Source organism: Colias philodice, chromosome 11, assembly GCF_061535455.1.
Source record: "Colias philodice isolate Cphi_HAF_F1 chromosome 11, ilColPhil1 Martin Lab GWU primary, whole genome shotgun sequence".
Taxonomy (NCBI): Eukaryota; Metazoa; Arthropoda; class Insecta; order Lepidoptera; family Pieridae; genus Colias; species Colias philodice.
In genome coordinates, this window is record NC_143096.1 from 1,206,432 (window position 1) to 1,221,131 (window position 14,700).

The 14,700-nt window shown below is 33.6% G+C and overlaps 1 protein-coding gene across 2 annotated transcripts in view; it reads left to right on the forward strand.

Annotated features, from left to right (window-relative positions):
- Positions 1–14,700, forward strand: part of LOC149484338 (netrin receptor UNC5B-like) — a 72,972-nt gene that overhangs the window by 22,906 nt on the left and 35,366 nt on the right. For both annotated transcript variants that reach the window (XM_089700459.1, XM_089700460.1), the window contains exons 4-5: positions 4,360–4,559; positions 7,959–8,037. In XM_089700459.1, coding sequence (XP_089556585.1) covers positions 4,360–4,559; positions 7,959–8,037 — 279 coding nt within the window. The remainder of the gene's footprint in view (positions 1–4,359; positions 4,560–7,958; positions 8,038–14,700) is intronic.

A 14,700-nucleotide genomic window follows, 5' to 3' on the forward strand; every position in this document is an offset into this window, starting at 1 on the left:
TGAAATCCAGAAAAAAATCCGTTCACTCCGTGCAAATTATTTGCAGATAAAAATGAGACAACAATATAAACAGCTTTTCAATTCTATAATGAAAACCAAAATCAATTTTGCTATGTAAATAATTAGGTACATAATACATTATATAATTTTTGTCAAAGAGATTTGAATATAATATACATTACTTTCAAAGCTCGACTTTAATAATAAAGATGCATATTACCAATGACTACCAATATACAAATGTCAATTATCCCAATTCAGAGTCACGTGCTCCAATTTTTGTATTATTCATAACATCATCCAACCCGCATCATATTAGGACCCGAGCATTAGATGGAACAAAACACCGATATGCTATCAAATGTCAATTTTAATATTATCCAAATAGGGCTGTTAGCGAATCAATCGAGATGGTTTTGTTGCGTAAGTGACTGGTCCAAGAGTGGAGAGACAGGCTTTTGATGGGGTCACTATGGAGTTATGAAGATGTTTAGTTGGATTGTAAGCCAGTTCATAGTATGAAGGGAACGCATGATTTACCTCTAGGACAGAATGTTAGTAAATTTACAAATATTATATAGAGACAGTCGTATCCCTAATATTCTTGTATAGTTATTATACTTCGAAAAATCTGCTATAAACTATGCAATTCAGCATTGCAAATCTCGAAAATCAGTTTCGATTATTCGACTAGTCGTCACTTTATCACAGGTACTTATAATTAACACGTAAAACAATCACACCACGTTAAAAGTTCCCATAACGGTACAGTAATTACATATGGGTGAGAAACAGCAGTTCGCTTGCAAATGCATTACCAATTTAAATTGATAACTGGGCAAAGGCGCCGCCGCGTTTTGTATGCGAAAGAAGTGTGTGTTCACTCGCAGCTTCCGGAACGCCATGTTGAAAATTAATCAAGATCACACTATTTGATGTTCTACCTCTTGTCTTGTGCGCTTTGGGAATACATTAGTATTGTGAACTAGCGCATGCACGTAGTCGAATGTGAATGGCATTGTTGTATTTTTTGCTTATTTCCTGAAATGTTAAATAGTGTGATTTCTTTGAGGTTTTCCGAAAGTTGAGTTCAAATTAATGCAGCACCTGCCACCTATACCTATCAGTATGTTATAGAATTATAGCATTCTTATTGGAAAATAGTCAAGGTGGAACCATACAAATATTCAGCCAATACTGACAATAATATAGCAATTAAGGCACAAGAATGTGGTAATATAATATATAACCTATAGAAAATTAATAAGAATCAACACGAAAAATATGTTTATTAACGTTTATTTTAATTGAGTAAATCGATGCTGTATTGCTAAAAACGCATGTATAAATATAATAAAGAGCGAGCTCTTGTGAAACCTTGAAGGCGAAAGATATTTGTAAATGTAAAATATAAGCTAGAAAGGTCATTGTAAATTATACATATAACAAGCTTTTTAATTAAGATAAGAGTCTTATTCACTATATTTCCCTCGCGTAGTTTAATTTATGTTTATTTTAATTTGATTTTAAATATGTATTAAAATCGCCAAGAAAATTACGAAATTTTCACAATCTCATGTCACATATTTGCACATAAAGCAATTATTTTAGCTACGCAACAAAAAACGTACAATCCCACAACGTAAACGAAAAAACTCAAACTGCCAGCTTCACTTACATTTAATAATCGAAAAATAATTAACCCGCTTCCGCCCTCAAATTGCATAACGATGTCGCTTTCTCACGTCAATCCTAATAAAAAACGTTAGAAGTCCCATTATACAATACTCGTCCCACGACGATAATTGCCCTTCATTAAACAATTAAGTGACGATTTGGCGCGCTCCAGGAGTATTGGATTAGGTAATTGGATGCAACTGGAATTAGTTTGTCTCTTGTCGTAATTGTATTGGACCAGTTTTTCTTAATGATCTTAAGGTAGAGGTTTAGCTTTGACCTGATTCCTTGGTTCCCTGCGAATTGGGTCAAATAACAATGTTGAACAAGGAGTAAATAGCTATAATTCTGAACAATTGAATAACCATTAATTGATAACAAAATATATTTCCTTTTCGTAATTATAGGTAGATAATAAAACGTTTATAAATAATATAGGACATTTTTTGCGGGTTTTCTGACCCTCCTTTTCCATTTGATCAGATATAATGAGAGTTGGATCGACCCGGTCCCTTTACTTAATCACGCATAAGACTTTTTAAACCTTCCTTGTATCAACATAAGTCGGATTAAAAAAAACCCAGACGAGACAACAACAAGTAGCAATATAGCGATGATGATCTAAATCAAACACATTGTAACGATGGATCATATTTACAAAGGTATAATTATTAATTAGCACTTTACGAAAATTAACAACAAATCAGATACAAATGAAACTGTGAACGATCCTCAATTCTATTCCAATCTATCTATTGAGATTGGAGCGAAACTAATAGCCAAGTCGATGTATTCAGCAAAATGAACAGTCCAACTCTTGAGTGCTGCAGTGAGCCATAAATCTGACGCACGCTCCATTACTCCGGATGGACCGTGATGTGTTTGTTCGGCTGACAACCTTTGTGGCTGAGAGGGCCAAGTAAGTGTTTAATAGTTCTTTGGAAATGATAATACACTTTCCGTTCTGTTTTGCTTCATTATCTTGCCAAGATGATCATTTTCTGTGGACAATTCGATGATTGACCGTAATAGGTTAACAACTACATAGTTAAATTAGATTATAAGAGCTCACTGAGAAGAAATGCGTCATCTATTGCTTTTATTTAAATGTCAAAATAGTTAGCCTGTGTCATAAAATTCGGTCGTTCAATTTGACTTGATGAGCAAATTAATGCTTATTATTCCTAGCAACTAGTTCGCAAATCAACATCTCCTTCGGGAATTCCGCCACAGAGCTCTATTTAACCAACGTTTTAAGCTACTGTATTTCCAGTAGTTAGTTTCTTAGTATTATCTTTATATGTAGTTAAGTTTTAGTCTTTAAATATGAAATTCTGGAAAGCTGTAGCGAGCTATAAATCTGGCGCACGCCCCATTACTCCGGTCCGTCCGTGATGTGTTTGTTCGGATGACAACCTTTGTGGTTAAGAGCCAGGATTATTTAATGCGCCCTTCTTTATCGCAATTCGCAAACAATTACATTGGTGCTATTTGTTGCTTATTTTGAATTTCATCCGTAAATGGACAATATCCTTTGTTGGAGTAAAGTTTTGGTATAGGCACAAATTGTGAAATAAATTGACCATCTTCGATGTTATGTTGATAGTTAACTCTGTTATATTTGTTGTGTTCGATAATAGTGATTCTTTTTTGTACCTATAAAAATATAATAGTTTTAACAATTATCAGTGATTCCGTAGCTTCGTAATATAGCTATAGGCAATAGATAGAGATTTATATCAACCTAAATAAACATGGATAATATCTTGGCTGACAACGAATGCTATAATATAAATTCCATTTCGTGTCTGTCATAGTACAAATGACTACGAAATATTAATAGATGCACGTTTAGTTCTGAGCACGCCTCTAAATCTCGAAATAATGAAATGTCCCATATTATTTATACGTGTAATTAAACCACTTAAGAGCTCCTTGTTAATTATGTTAGTACTATAACATAAATTCCATAAGATATAAAAGACACGGAGCAAGACAGATGGTGTAAATTGTAAGAGGAATATATTAAAAGCTTTGTTCCAAGTCAAAACAGATAAATCCAGGACGTTATAAATTATTGCGACACCGTTTTCGACGTGCAAACATCTGCTCGAAAATAATTTAATTCTTATCCCGGTAACAATATAAACAGAATGATATAACACGAATGATAGAAAAACGAGACGAACAAGCAAAGCAATTTCATTAGAGATGAAAATCAAATCATTTTATTTGCAAATATATTACGACGATAATGAAATAAAGTCAGTCGTATCTTACCAATATTGACAAGAATTAATGAATTTCTGTTTTTCTTGTATACAATAAGTTTCAAGATGATAAAATCACAATTGAATACAAGGAGTTACGGTATTGCTTTTTATTAATTTAAATATTATTCTTTTTCTGTTATCGGTGTGTCCGCGTCATTGAATCCGTCTGTAATATCAGAAACACGGAAAGTTTATTTTACTTTTTATTTTGAGATATTTGTGTTCAATATATCATAGTGTTCATAATATCATAATATTATGCATTAGCAAAGGTCTAAGAACAAGGTAATTTATAATTGTGAAAATATATTACAATAAACCAAACCCTTTTATCACATTTTATGCTCACATCATAATATACAATAAAGTGTTATTGAAACGCAAATAACTATTTCATTTTGTCCACCAGATCTAAAGAAGCAGTTCGCCATGTCACCCGCGTCTACATCAGTAGAAGCAGGGTCTGCAGCGTCTCTCCGCTGTTCTCCACCGCCAGCCGCGCCTCCTCCACGAGTATCCTGGCTGAAGCATGGAGTACCCTTACAACAGGACCATAATGTTCTAATTTCTGCTGAAGGAAATCTGCTTATTTCAAGAGCTACTCTTCAGGTAATAAGTTTATCCCTTTTTAATTCACCTAATAGCTGGCCAACGTTTGTGACCCTTCCTTTAATTGAATTTAGATACTAGATAAGTCTATAGGTAGAACGCGCTATCATCGTTTTATAATAGAGTGCAAAATTTCCAACCATTACACCTCAAAAGCCCCCATTAACTTTCATCATTCCTCATAAACTTTTTTCTTAGTCATCCTTTTATTAATTTTCTGTGAAATTCCCCCAACTTTAAATGTTTCGTAACTTTTCTATTAAAAACTGAAATACAATTTTCATATTCTAAGTGATTAATTATACTTCAGCAAGTTCTCAACTTCGTTCTTCAGCACTATTGTTTTATTCATGTCGGTCAAAACTATGAGATAATATTAAATTCGTTTTCGTTCATCATTCATCCGATGAACGTCTAATTTATTCTGAGGCGGATCAAGTCTAAAGAATTCTATTGTAAGCGGTTACATCTCCATAAGGTGTTTCATTTGCATTTTGTAATTTCGTTACATATGCAGATATTTTTATACAAATATATTCATAACATTACGTTTCATGTGCTCTTTTTTTGTTTCATATGGCCTTATTTTGAAAGCTGAAGAATAATTTCACTCAAGTTACATATTGTATTGAATACAATATGGTATATTAATTATTAAATTTATTTTTATTTACCATACCTACTTACATTTTATTATTACAAATCAATACCAGCAGCTGTGATCTCCATAAAATATTTAATTGAAACAAGAACACCATAAGTTTTAAATTAATATAATTTAACAAGCGTTTTATCTTCATAACTTGAATATTTATTGCTTAAACGGAACATCAATCTCGTTTTTGTGTACTTTATGAAGCTATAACATGTGAGGATTCATAATAAATGGAACCGCAAATTAAAACAATGACTTTTATGTTCCGAACGCAAACATGTGCTTCAATTAGGTCGTATTCCGCGTTCATTTCATCTAAATCAGTTTTATTATCAAGTGAATTTATAACTAATTACTCATGTGAAAGAGCTGAAAATCCTGAATAAGCTTCATTAAGCATTTTACTCATCATGAGTCACTGGTCTGGTTTGACACACGTGGTCATTGAAACGTGTATGTAACTTTTGATGGGTTATTATTCCCTCGACTGTGTTATGCGTCGCTTTTGACTTTTACTCGTTTTCTCTCACTGTTTCTGACAGCCTACAAAATTGTGGAACATATATCATCTGCTTTAGTCATCAAATGTGCCAATTACGGAGATGTGGCTTCAGAACTTATAATTAAACATGCGGTGTCAGAAACGTAATATTTCAAGTGAATGAATTTATTATATTCTCCGTCATAAATCTAATAATACCAGAATAAAATTCTGTGTTCCAGATACAGATTTTTTAGTTTTATAATATAATTCTTGGCTTGTAGAAAGAATCTTGCCCTGCTACATCGAGAGCATTGGGTGGTCTATTTTATTATGTAACTAGCGGTCCGCCCCGGCTTCGCCCGTGGTACATATTTACGTTTTCTCTACATAAGAACCATCCTCGTACTTCAAGGAATATAATAAAAAAAGAATTATCGAAATCGGTTCAGCCGTTCTCGAGTTATGCGCTTACCAACACATTTTGCGATTCATTTTTATATATAAGACTAGCGGTCCGCCCCGGCTTCGCCCGTGGTACATATTTACGTTTTCTCTACATAAAAACCATCCTCGTACTTCAAGGAATATAATAAAAAAAGAATTATCGAAATCGGTTCAGCCGTTCTCGAGTTATGCGCTTACCAACACATTTTGCGATTCATTTTTATATATAAGATATTCATGACTTTCAATCTCAGTTCCACAATGTTTAAGTTTGTGGTTTTAACCACATGTTTTTATACATTTCCCAAGGGAAAGTTTACAATTATGAGATCTAAAGTAGATCTTTATTTTAATAATTTATGTAACGCAATTTCTTTTATCTCATTAAGGAAATCGACTTATATAAACTCTATTAAATAAAAATGTATACCTAATTTCATTAAGCTAATGCCAACAAATAATATTGTGCAATCGAATCTTGGCTCATTTACGGTACCTTCACGATCCAGGCGATAGCATCTCGGAGTATTCAATAGACGTACAACATAACTTCATTCGTCTCGCTGACTGGTAACCATTATCTTAAATGCTTGCTATTAAACGACACAGCTTTCACTCGAGATGGGGAACTGATAAAACCGACAAACGCATTCTCTGCGACAATCGCGGCATCTTGTCGCAAGTTTATTTATTCCCGCCTTGCGACTAATTAGTCGAGTGGACGTTTATTAATTGTGACACAAGTCCTTGTCAAATGCGACTCGCCTTTTTGCGATCGTGTACTCTCTCAGAGCGCTTGATAAAAGTCGAAAGGCTTGGGTTAATTTAATTCTATATTTCTCGGTTGAACGTTCGTCAGTAATTCATTTAATTTCAAGCAGTGGAATTGAGTTCGGGTTTTTTGCTACGAGCGGTACATGCTGTGCCAGTTTGAAGCTTTTTTACTTTAAATATTTTATAAAAAAAATTGAGTGTTATACTTAAGTAAAAATAATCTTTGTTAATAGGTATCTATGTTATTACTTATTACTCGATTTTGTTTGTAATTTATCTTAGGTTTTTAGAAGTTGAGACTTGTTTTGTTATAATATCCATCCTTGCTCAGTAATTTTGTATACATACCGATATATATCCGATAAAAAAAACGCTCATCACATCTTATGCCATACCAAAAGCTACAACTCTTGTCCATACAACGAATGTAATTAAACGTCAATTCCTATTACCATGTAATCATCACGGTCCAGTGTCCGACATAATCCACTCCGGTTTCGCGGTAGAATTGCTAATGTTTCACACCATCTCTCGTTTCCTACAAAGCACTCCGCTAATTACCGTTTGCGGCGAGACATGTATTAATTGCAACCAGTGTCGCTCGTAACAGTATCTCGTGTGTACCATTTTCTTAATTAAATGTAATGGCGGTGCGTCGGTTCGCGCGTTTTTGTTGTGATTTCGAGTTGTAAACTGCTTCTTTGTGTCTTGTTATGTTAACAATGAGAGTGTTCATTTCCATTGTATATGAATTATGTTTCTTGATATACCTTTATATGCAATATTTTATCAACTTTGTGCTCTAGTAAAACCTTGCATGGTCTGTGGGAATTCCTTTGTAAAATACTTTTTCAGAATTTAAACAATTATGTGTTAGAAATCTAAAACCTAATGTTTACTTAATTTTTCTTGTAGCCATAATTAAAAGAAAATTCTCGTGCAGAAATAATAAAAAGCATATTACCAGCACGAAACAGGAAACAGCAAGTGCTGAAATTAATTCAAAGTACAAAAAACAATTTTTCAAGAATATTTTTTGCAGGACATGGCGAACTACAGTTGCGTGGCAGAAAACATAGCTGGCAAAAGAATTTCCGAGTCCGCCACCCTTACTGTTTATGGTAAGCATTATTTTCTTATGAAGCAATAAATTACACATTTTAATTTCGCATACGAGCATGCGAGGAATGCCTTTACGCTTTTTTACGGTAAATGAATGTACATGTAGCAGCGCAAGTTCTGAAATTCGCAATTGAAATTTTTGCTTTAGTAAGTACTACTAGAACAATCCTGGTTAAAGACTCTATTGCCTGGACAGTCGAGTCGTCTAGTAATATAATAAAATATGTTTTAGACATTTTCTCATCTGGTTGTCATAAAAGGTACCTATAAAATATTTAATACGCGCATATTCAGGTAAATATGATACAAGATCGAATAATTCTACCAACACAGACTGAACAATGAATCTTATAAACTTTAAACTAAACTTTCTTGTTCCCAATTCACTTACAAAAACGCAATCGATTATTAATTGTCTAATTCCTAACCAATAGCCAATGTTTCAACCGTTACAATTAGCATACACGCAATACTTCCAAGGTTTCTAATAAAGGTAATTGGTCCAACAGAAATAACTACCAATTAGAGCTAGCTTTGTCCGGAATTCGAACTCCCGCGGATTCGGGAGCTAACCGCGTCATTGTTTTGTCAATTAGAATGCGTTTGTGGATACGGCGGAGCTACGGGACTTTATTAACGGAATTCAGGATATGCTATGACAAATATCTTGCATATGGATTGTGTGTTTATCAAAAACTAAGCTATAACGAGAAAGAGAGAATTGCAAGGATCGTTGAATGGCACAACTTTTTACGTGATAGCATTCGTTTTAGTTATCATCACTATTTTAGGATAGACTTTGGACCTTTTTTATAATTTTTTTTATCATAACATAACATCACATTATAGAATTTAAATGGATTTTTCAATTCTTCATTTACCATTAAATAAGTAGATACGTCAGTATTTTTTTAATAATTAATTCCAACTAAGTTTATTATAGTTTATTAGTATTCATTATATTGTCGATTTCAAATTGTGTGTTTGTATCTAACGCTACATCTCCAACTTCGTTTCTGTCATTCGAATAACCTTCCAGTTTCTCAGTTAATTAGAAGTCAAACTGTGGTTCGTTATTTGGTGCTCGAAGGTGTCTATTGTTAAAGTTGTAGTTCGTCATACAAATCGTGGTTCAACTGGCATTGGAAAGGTGAATTCGAGTACTCGTCGTTCGAGTTCTCGTAGTTTAGACATGTAATTACTATCCAAATGTACCGAAGTTCATTAATTTGGATGATGTTTTCTTTTTAAAAGATTTGTTTATATTCTCTTTAACGTCTTCTTCTTCTCTTTAATCTCATACAGTTAAACCAGCACTATGGTTTCTTTGATTCGTAATTATTTCCCATCTTTTATTAATTGCTTAACTAACGTCAAAACAACTCTTTAAAATCTCTCTCACATCTCCATAACAGTTTTAATATCTACAAAATAAATCTGTTTTAATAAGCATAAAGTTGCATCTTGAAATTCGGACGTGCCAAGTCATAGGTGTTGATCGCTATCGTAGGCGCCCGCGTGGGCGCAGCTAATGACTCTCCCATGCGCCTGCGCCTATAATTGTGAGCCCTTTGATCTTAGCACGGTTATTATATAAGGGTAGTGCGCTAAATGGCATTGAATTGTAGGCTTTAATAATAGTGCTTTGACGCCTTGTTAGGGACTAAATTGTAAATGCATAAAGGGTACTGCGAAATTGTTAATAAATTTGTTTTATGTTCGTTACTTTTGATTTAAAACTATTTTGATTTAAAACTAAGCGTAGGTTAGAATACAACCTTTTTAGAAGAACAATAAAACCAATGTATAATCTTGGGACAAAATTTTCGCTTAAAACGAAAACTTGTTATAATCGATTAACTAACAGAAGATAATTATTTTCATTTATATTTTAACCTATATTCTAATAAAACAAAGACTATAAATAAGCCCTAAAAACCTTAACAATCTTCATGGCTTTCATGATTAAAATAAAAACTTTTATACCTGCCCTTTCCACGAGTATGTAAAAATTAAAACACAGCTTGTTTGCTATTGTGTCACGCAACCCTTTTGATGGATCGTTTGTTTAAAATTTCATGAACATTATTAATTGGCTTGTAACTGGAAATTAAAAATATATGCGACGGCATATTGAGCGAGTGAGGCGTCCAGACATTTTTGAATGTGCAATCTGTTAAAATTGTTATTTTCGATGAAGCAAGTATTGCGAATTGTATTTATGTTATTTGCTGATTTTTCTTCTCCCGTCTTAGCTTCCATTGTATATTTTTGTGATAAACTTTTTCACATGTGCGGGCTCAACTTAAGTAGTCATCGAAAAAATGTAGGTACTAAAATAAATTATTTTTCCAATCCAATGTTGTTGACCAAAGCTTATAACAGAGTAAATTCAAAACCATATCAGGGTTCAGTTGAAATATTTCATAAATGCAAACAATTCCTAAGTTTCGGTTATAAATCACCATAATTGGAAAATAATTTGGAAAATCCAAAAGTGCACGCCTCATAATTTTTTTTTTATAAATATTTATTAATTATTATTTTTGTTTATTTAATAACAATTAAACCACATCGAATCAGACCCTGAAAAATGAAAGGGTTCTATTCCTGAGCATACTCAAGCGTAAGAGAAAAAAAAAGACTCGATTAGTAAAGTATTTCGGTCGCTATCGTGTTAACAAGAAAAAGGATCCGCACATACAGACACACGGACGTCCAAGACAGAACTTTTTTAAACTGTTTTTTAACTAGTTTAAATAACAAAAATGACATCAAAAATATCATGAACGTTAAAAATAGTGTTTTTTCTTAATATGTGTGTGTATGTATTATCTTACAAGTGCAATGTATGATACATAAAGACATTTTAAGTTTGAAAAATCAGATCCCACCAAAAACATTTTCATGTAAAATGTTGCCAAGACGAGCCCATATGACTCGCACTGTCAAAAAGTTATCAGATCTCATGTAGAGCCAAGCTTCTAACACTACACGCCCTAACTCTACAAGGCCTAACTTCACAAACTCTACACCTTAGTCAAAATATGTGGCTTGGCCATTTCGCTACATTCACATCGGCGTAAGGTGAAAATTTTTGAACAATAGTTCTTGTAGTAACGAACGGCCAAGCCACATATTTTGACTAAGGTGTAGAGTTTGTGAAGTTAGGCCTTGTAGAGTTAGGGCGTGTAGTGTTAGAAGCTTGGCTCTACATGAGATCTGATAACTTTTTGACAGTGCGAGTCATATGGGCTCGTCTTGGCAACATTTTACATGAAAATGTTTTTGGTGGGATTTCATTTCTTTTTGTAAGTTGTTTGTAAGTAACAATTTTTTTTTTATTTTTAGCTACTGTGTGGACGTAAGAGGCAGGAGACGTTCGCAACACTTCTATTCATTCATATTTATATGATCTGATCTGAAGTATATGTCTCAATATAATTATGTCGATTAAATTTTTATTTTTTTTAACAAGGAGTACCTATACGTATATATATCTAGGGGAACCAAGTTTTAGATTATTAGATTAGACCTCTAGCGTCATCAAAATTTAATTTAAAATTACAGGTCTCATACAAACTCCCATCCCCTAGTTTAAGGGGTTGGGGGATGAAAGTTACAAGTTTTATAATTTTTTTGTTGTTTGTGTGCTAATATTAGCTTACATACAAAATTTCAGCTTTCTAGGACATTAGGAAATACCTTAAGAATTTTGATGATCATCAGTGAGTCAGTGACGAAATTAGCGTTTTTTAGATATAAATAAAATCTGAAGTATAAAAGCTAATGTAATTAAAACTTAATATGTTCAATAAGTCCGCTATTGACAATATATCCCGAAAATTTTGTTGATCTAGCATAATCCAAACCCAAGTTATGAGGGTTCAAAAAAACGTCGAAGCGCTTCGAGAAAAGGTAGGTAGTTTTTTTTTTTTTTTTTTTTTTTGTGTGGTGTCTCTCAATGTTAGCCAGAAGGGCTTCTACATTTTAACGCGGACGCGGGGGTGAACTGAAGGTTCACCCTGGTAGCGACATGCACAAGGGCGTCCCCCCTTGACGGGGACCACGAACCTCGGCTTGAGCTGTCGCTTGAGTGGAGGAGGCCAGAAGGGCCCTAATCGGACGGGAAGGTAGGTAGTGCCCGTGCGCGTAGTCGCTTGTTTCGTCTTGGCGGGGGCACTACCGTGCCCCCAGATGTTTTGCGCGAAGTGACAGTAGTAGGTACCCACCTCAACGCTTCGCTTATGAGGCGTGCAATACCTCTATTAAATAAAATGATTACGTATTACAGCGAACATTTACGGCTTAAACCTTTCAATAAGCTCTTAAATTAAGCGATATTAAAATTCTTTAAAATTTCACTTCAATTTGAAACCCATTACCGCATTAAAGTTTATACGCGTATAAATTACGTTATTTTAACGACGTTAAATATAAAATGAAATCATTTTACGAGGATTCTCCAAGATTACTAGCCGCCTGGTGCATTAAGTAAATACCACGGTTAATTGGTTTTAACAATCCATTACTATAATGCGTTGATGTGAGCATGAGGGTTTTATTGGAAATGCATAAAATTTTGGTTCCCTCCAACCGGTATTGTAGTCACTCACTATAGCATTATCTATGGGTAAAGTCGTATCAAAGTTAAATAAAATGATCTGGGGGCACGGCAGTGCCCCCGCCAAGTCGAGCAAAAAAAAAGCGGCACGGCCGTACCATCCTTTTCTCGAAGCAATTCGGGCCTTTTTCGACCCCCTATAATTCGGTTGTGGATAAAGCAAGAAACCTGAATCTTCAGTAACTAATCCGGCATTGTATAAACACGGAATATTTAAAATTTCAGTCAATTTGAACCAGTAGTTTAAGAATGACAACTTGTTAAAGTTTCTAAATTTTGTCACTCACTGACTCACCGATCATCAAAAGTCCAAGGCACTTCTAGCAGACTTAGAAGCTTCATATTTGGAATACATATAGAGTTTAGTGTCTTAATCATGGGAAAACTTAAATATTTTGTAATTTCGGTCCAGTTTTCCAAATACACCAACTGCATCAATAACTTTGTAATCCCATATAAATATATGGGATTACAAAGTTATTTATGCAGTTTGTTAAACTAATCAAGTCGTTAGAAGTAGATGGTATCAAAAAGAAAGGCTCTACAAAAAGAAGTGAGATCCCATCAAAAACATCCTGTAAAAAACCCAAGTCTCGCAGCTCAGTCTTTCTACCGTCAAAAGTTGTGAGATCCATGTAATACCAAGTCGGTTAATCTATTTAGTGTCTACTTGAAGGACCTTCTGTCTTAAGTTATTACATAAGTTATTATCATGCCAATATTAAAAATATTTAACGTTTTAAACAAATAGATCGACTTGGACATCGCTTGATTTGATTATTAGTATGTATCACACTACACAGCACGACGGGCCAGCGACCAACAGGAACGAGAGTTTCAATCGCGTGAGGCGCGAGAGACTAAAGAATCTAATATAATATTGTAATATTCATTTTGTTTTCATGCGATGTCCAAGTCGATCTATTTGTTTAAAACGTTAAATATTTTTAATATTGGCATGATAATAACTTATGTAATAACTTAAGACAGAAGGTCCTTCAAGTAGACACTAAATAGATTAACCGACTTGGTATTACATGGATCTCACAACTTTTGACGGTAGAAAGACTGAGCTGCGAGACTTGGGTTTTTTACAGGATGTTTTTGATGGGATTACGTATTACAGCGAACATTTACGGCTTAAACCTTTCAATAAGCTCTTAAATTAAGCGATATTAAAATTCTTTAAAATTTCACTTCAATTTGAAACCCATTACCGCATTAAAGTTTATACGCGTATAAATTACGTTATTTTAACGACGTTAAATATAAAATGAAATCATTTTACGAGGATTCTCCAAGATTACTAGCCGCCTGGTGCATTAAGTAAATACCACGGTTAATTGGTTTTAACAATCCATTACTATAATGCGTTGATGTGAGCATGAGGGTTTTATTGGAAATGCATAAAATTTTGGTTCCCTCCAACCGGTATTGTAGTCACTCACTATAGCATTATCTATGGGTAAAGTCGTATCAAAGTAGTAAGATTACACCTTTGTTATTATGAATACGTAAGTAGCTTCAAAATACCGTTTATTAAACATATTGTATAAACTTATTTCACCAACATATTTATAAAATAGGAAGATTATAGTTACAGTGCTAAAATAGAGAAAAAAAGTACCTATGACAGTAAAGTGACATACACAGCTTCGAATCTCGCTTAAAAATTATTTCGTTACAATAATTATTAATATCTATCATTGTTTCTATAAAAAAAAAAACAGATCCAAATTAACCCCTATTATAAACCAGATACATTAAAACTACACGTGTCCACGATATAAACATATTTATAATCATTACATAGTAACCGTATAAAGCTGTAATAGACCAATGAAATTTTACGCGCTATGGGCGGCAATATCAATGGTTACTCGAAATTGCCTTAGTTTTTATTCACATTACCCATGTAAATGGATATTGGCTATTACTGTTGAATATGGTAATTCTTAATGATTTTATTTCGGTTTTAATCTGGATTTGTGATATGTTATTTAGTTTAATTTTGGTTTTGTATTGTTATTGAAATTTC